At 46.6% G+C, this 5387-nt stretch overlaps 1 protein-coding gene across 1 annotated transcript; it reads left to right on the top strand.

The window, feature by feature from the left end:
* Positions 1-1326: 1326 nt before the first annotated feature.
* On the top strand, positions 1327-4499 carry LOC104889596 (GDSL esterase/lipase At5g03980-like). Its single transcript, XM_048640584.1, has 2 exons — positions 1327-1468; positions 3643-4499. Exons 1-2 carry the CDS (start codon positions 1327-1329, stop codon positions 4497-4499), a joined length of 999 nt encoding a protein of 332 aa, XP_048496541.1.
* Positions 4500-5387: the final 888 nt, after the last annotated feature.

Below are 5387 nucleotides of genomic sequence, written 5' to 3'. Positions count from 1 at the left end.
AAAATAACTCCCTCGGCCGATTACCCCTGGGAAATGTCCGGCTAAGCCCGACCGCCGACAGCAAGTGCTCGCTCTTGAACAAGCGGCAGCTCGGTATCCAGTTGCTAGCCACGTAAACTTCTCCCCCTTGAACAATTTGGGCCTCGGTCTGCATGTATATAGCCGCAACGGCTTCTTCCTCAGACATCTCGGGAACCCTGAAGTTAAGCTCGTGGTTAGGCTCGACATCCGGTCGGACTGTGGGGATTCCCCAGTCCCCTCCAAAGAATACAAAGGCGAACTCCCTCCTAAAGCCTTTTTGAGACGTAGGCAGGTCGAGCACCACCTTGTAACCCTGTCGGGCTTGAAAATACCACCAACCTGGACCGTTGTCTCCGGCAGACATCTCGACCAACTTGAACATGTTGCGCCATAGTCTGATGGTTGGTCGGACGCTCAGCATAGCACATAAAGTTTGAACAGCGATGATTCCTCCCCAGGAATTCGGGGAGATTTGACTTATACACAAATTGTAGGCGTTGAGGAGATCCTTCACAAAAGGAGTCAAAGGAAATCGGAGCCCCATCTCCATGGACTTATAATAGACCGCGGTGCAGCCTGGGGGAGGAGTAAGGACCGTATGAAAAGCTTCCGGTCGGACTAGCATGTAAGGGTCCCTTATGTGAAACCTCGCAGCCTGCCCCCTCGGATCATCAATAAGGGCGTTCATCAGTGCGGGGAGCGGAAACTTAGACCCTGGTCCTCCTTTCGGATCTGGATCCGGAAACTCCGGTCGGCCAGAGGTTGACACTTCTTCGCTATCCGACATCGTCACCCTCACTACACCATCAGCAATGTATTTATCTAAGAAACTGGCTTTAGAAGAAAAGGCCAGGGACACTTCCCAAGGGAAGGGAACAGCGCCCTCGGCCTCTTCCTCTAGTGACGATGAGGGGCTCGGAAGCAGAACCGCGTGGGAACGGCCGAGGGTCGGGGCAACTTATTAAGGTCGACACCAACGTTATTCCCATCCCTCACCTCCTCGAACCGATTATAGGGAGGTGAGGTCGGAGGTGTCACCGACTCGGACGATTCTCCCATTATTGTATTGACAAGGGAGTCGGCCGAGGTTATTGAAAAGAAAAAGCGAAATAAAACTAAAAAAGCAAGAGCGTACCTGGTCGGACGACGGAAACCGGAGAAATTGCGGAAACTTAGAGAGAAGCGAGAGCTTTTAGAGAGAGAAAGTGAAGAATTTTTGAGAAGATTTTGCACAAATGATTTCTCTCTCCTCTCCGTACAAATATATAGGCGTGCCTCGGGACGCGTCTCTCCATAAACCTATCAATGGCCTCCACATGGCCAATGGAAGATGAAACGTCAAAATTTCCAGAAAGTCCCATCCAGCTCAACTACCCAGCTAAGAAACGCCATGTGGCAAGCCACTGGTTTCCAGCTCAAAGCTATCCGGTCGGCCTCTCCAGGGCATGTTAGCCCCTGTCCGAGCAGCGCCCGTCAATCCAGCACCCGGTCGGTCAAGTTGGGGCTCCCAAACCCGCTGCCCGACCAGGTCTCAGCTTGCCTTCTTCACTTAGCCAAATTTGCTAAGTGCTAGGGAGCATCCGGTCGGCCTCTCCAGGGCATGTTAGCCCCTGTCCGAGCAGCGCCCGTCAATCCAGTACCCGGTCGGTCAAGTTGGGGCTCCCAAACCCGCTGCCCGACCAGGTCTCAGCTTGCCTTCTTCACTTAGCCAAATTTGCTAAGTGCTAGGGAGCATCCGGTCGGCCTCTCCAGGGCATGTTAGCCCCTGTCCGAGCAGCGCCCGTCAATCCAGCACCCGGTCGGTCAAGTTGGGGCTCCCTCACCCTTTGCCCGACCAGGTCTCTGCCTGCCTTCTTCACTTAGCCAAATTTGCTAAGTGCTAGGGAGCATCCGGTCGGCCTCTCCAGGGCATGTTAGCCCCTGTCCGAGCAGCGCCCGTCACTCCAGCACCCGGTCGGTCAAGTTGGGGCTCCCTCACCCTTTGCCCGACCAGGTCCCCGCTCGCCTCCTTCACTTAGCCCAATTTGCTAAGTGCTAGGGAGAGCCCGGTCGGCCACTCCAGGGCATGTTGGCCCCTGTCCGAGCAGTGCCCGTTAATCTAGAACCTGGTCGGTCACATGGGGCTGCTTTACCCATCGTCCGACCAGGTCTCCACCACTCCCCTCTACATGGCCAATACAACCAAGTACTCGGGGGCACCTGGTCGGTCTCTCCAGGGCTCATTAGCCCTTGTCCGAGCTGCACTCGTCATCTGGAACCCGGTCGGTCACATGGGGCTACCTTACCCTTTGTCCGACCAGGTCCCTACAACTCCCCCTACTCGGTCGGTAAAACCAAATACTAGAGGGTATCTGGTCGGCTTCTCAAGGGTCATTAACCCATGTCCGAGCCACGCTTGCCTATCCGGACCTGGTCGGTCTAGCAAGGGGCTCCTTGGCCCCTGTCCGAGCCAGCTCCCTCTCCAAGGACCTGGTCGGTCACGAACTGCTTGGGGCTAAGAGCACCCGGTCGGCACCTTCCCGACCTGGTCTCCTTCCGATCTCCCTTCATGGAGGTCGGCCTAATTGGAACTACGAATATCATAGACCTGGTCGGCGCCTTCCCGACCTGGTCTCCTTCTGATCTAACTTCATGGAGGTCGGACCAACTGATCCTTCTGATCTCACTTCATGGAGGTCGGACCAACTGAACCCGCGAATCAGACCTGGTCGGCGCCTTCCCGACCCGGTCTCCTTCTGATCTCCCTTCATGGAGGTCGGACCAACTGAACCTGCGAATCAGACCTGGTCGGCGCCTTCCCGACCTGGTCTCCTTCTGGCTTTTCCTTACTGAGGTCGGTCAGATGAGAAAACTCTACGCCACCAAGAGGCTTCACCCGGTCGGACGGCTCTTCTGCCTCTTCCTGGCGTGGGGCTAAATGTTTGGGCCCATTAACTCCTTCCAAGGAAATCATGCCGCGTGGCACCGCCACCTAAGGATCGTGGGCCCTACCAGAATCGCCCTTAGAAAAGGTATCAACCCCAAGTGAGCTGTCATGTCCAGCACACCATTTATGGAGATTCTCACCACTATAAATACCTCTTGTCCCATCAATGCAAAGGTATTGAATACTCACCTAACTAACTTGAGTTTCTCACTCTAGACTCTCTCTACCTCAATCATCAACTGACTTGAGCGTCGGAGGGGCGATCCCGGAACAACCCCCGGGGTAGTTTTTCTGTGTTTTGCAGGTTTCCGGTGAACTGATAACCAGCCTTGCTCGGATCTAAGGACTTGTTCAGCACAGACCATTAACCTTAATTTCCAGACAGAAACAATACTTATATTTTAATTATATTCATCATGAATATTTTGCAAAGAAACTTATTTATCAATGGTAATATGATGTCAAATCTTATAAAGAAAAAAAAATCCATTATGTATTGGTAATTATTCGATATTGAGTTGTATAGAATTCTTTGGTGATCAGTATATATGTTGTTGTATGCATGTTAAGTTGTGAGATGAGAAAGTGAAACTTTATATCTAATCACCATAAACCTTTTACTTACAAAAGAATTAAATTCTTGTGTTTTTGATACCAGTATAATTAATATCTTTTGTTCTTTTCATGTATTTCAGCTGAATACTTCAAGCTGCCATTTCTGGATGCATATCTTAATAAAGCTGGCAACTTCAAACATGGAGTAAACTTTGCAGTTGCAGGGTCCACAGCTCTTACCACATCAACATTAGCTGCTAAGAACATTTTATCTCCCGTCACAAACAGTTCACTACCTGTTCAATTGGGCTGGTTTAAGTCTCACCTTCAGTCACTTTGTAAGCATTCTTCAGACTGCAAACACAAGCTTGCGAACGCCCTTTTCATCATCGAAACAGGTGGTAATGACTTCAACTATGCCTTCTTCCAACAAAAATCACTTCAAGATGTTCAAGAAATGGTAGATGAGGTTATTCAAGGCATCACAAGTGTTGTACAGGAAGTAATTAGTTCAGGTGCAACTCAAGTTGTGATTCCTGGTAACTTCCCAATTGGTTGTATGCCAATCTATCTCAGCGCCTTCCAAACAAATGACTCAAATATGTACGATGAGCCTCACTGTCTTAAAGGATTGAACGAATTCGCGACATTTCAAAATGATCACTTACAAGAAGCTATTAAGAAGCTTCAAGAGCAGCATCCAAAGGTTGCTATTGTTTATGCTGACTATTACAATGCCTTGAGGGAACTCCTTAAACATGCAGCTTCACTCGGATTCAAGAAGGATGAAGTGCAAAAGACTTGCTGTGGGATGGGCAACAACGAATACAACTTTAACATGACAAGCATGTGTGGATACAATGGAGTTCCTGTCTGCAAGCATCCGTATGAGCGCGTCAGTTGGGATGGAGTTCACATGACTCAACACGCATATAAACTCATGGCAAGATGGTTACTGAAGAAGAATATCATCCATGGCATATCAACTCGAGTTTAGACGTCTTTTTCAAATAATATTAGACTATTAGTTCTTGATCGAATGATACTAGTCTAGAATTTTTCAGAATTTAAGATGTACAGTTTTAGTAGTTTTGATAATAATGTTCCAGTGATCTTGATGTATTAGACTTTGATTAGCTTATATTCAATTTAATTTTCTTGTCTATATCCTCCTTTAATATGGTTTTGATTTTGTTACTAACCTGCTGGCTGCTGAATATAAAAAACACTGAGTTAATTAGCAGGTGAGTATTATTATGGAATTTAGTTTTCATTTCATTCTCCTCAACAATAACATATATTACTATGAAGTTTAGTTTTCATTTCATTCTCCTCAACAGTTTACCAATACTACTTTAGTAAACAACTAAGCACCAAAAAAATATCAACCCAGTACGAGTTTGGCTTAGGCCGAGTACTAGCCTAGCACTGCACAAAAGGCATGGTGGTGGATTGTGGCTTATTCATGGATATTATTTTTAATTTCAATATGAGCATGATAATGAAGTTTAACTTGTGCATGGATCAACTATGTGCATCGATTTCGATATCAAGTCGTGTACCCACTAAAGTTGAGAATTTTATTATTTTGACATATCAATATTACTTACCAATGTTACCACATAAATATAATTTAATCACCCATGAAAATCTACTATTTGTTCAAAATCAAATAAAGAGTCGATGATATTATGAGCTAGAGAATTCAATTTAGCAAGAGAGAAGGAAGAAAAAAAATGATTGTTATTATTTACACATTATCTGATCCAATACGGTTATATTCCTATTAAATCTCATAATCAAAGTTTAAAGTTTAGAACTTAATTATTTTGACATATCAATATTACTTACCAACATTACCACATAAATATAATTTAATAGCCCA

The sequence above is a fragment of the Beta vulgaris genome, chromosome 3 (assembly GCF_026745355.1).
Source record: "Beta vulgaris subsp. vulgaris cultivar EL10 chromosome 3, EL10.2, whole genome shotgun sequence".
Lineage (NCBI taxonomy): Eukaryota > Viridiplantae > Streptophyta > Magnoliopsida > Caryophyllales > Amaranthaceae > Beta > Beta vulgaris.
The sequence above is the reverse complement of the archived record's forward strand: the minus strand, read 5'-3'. Positions and strand labels throughout refer to the sequence as shown.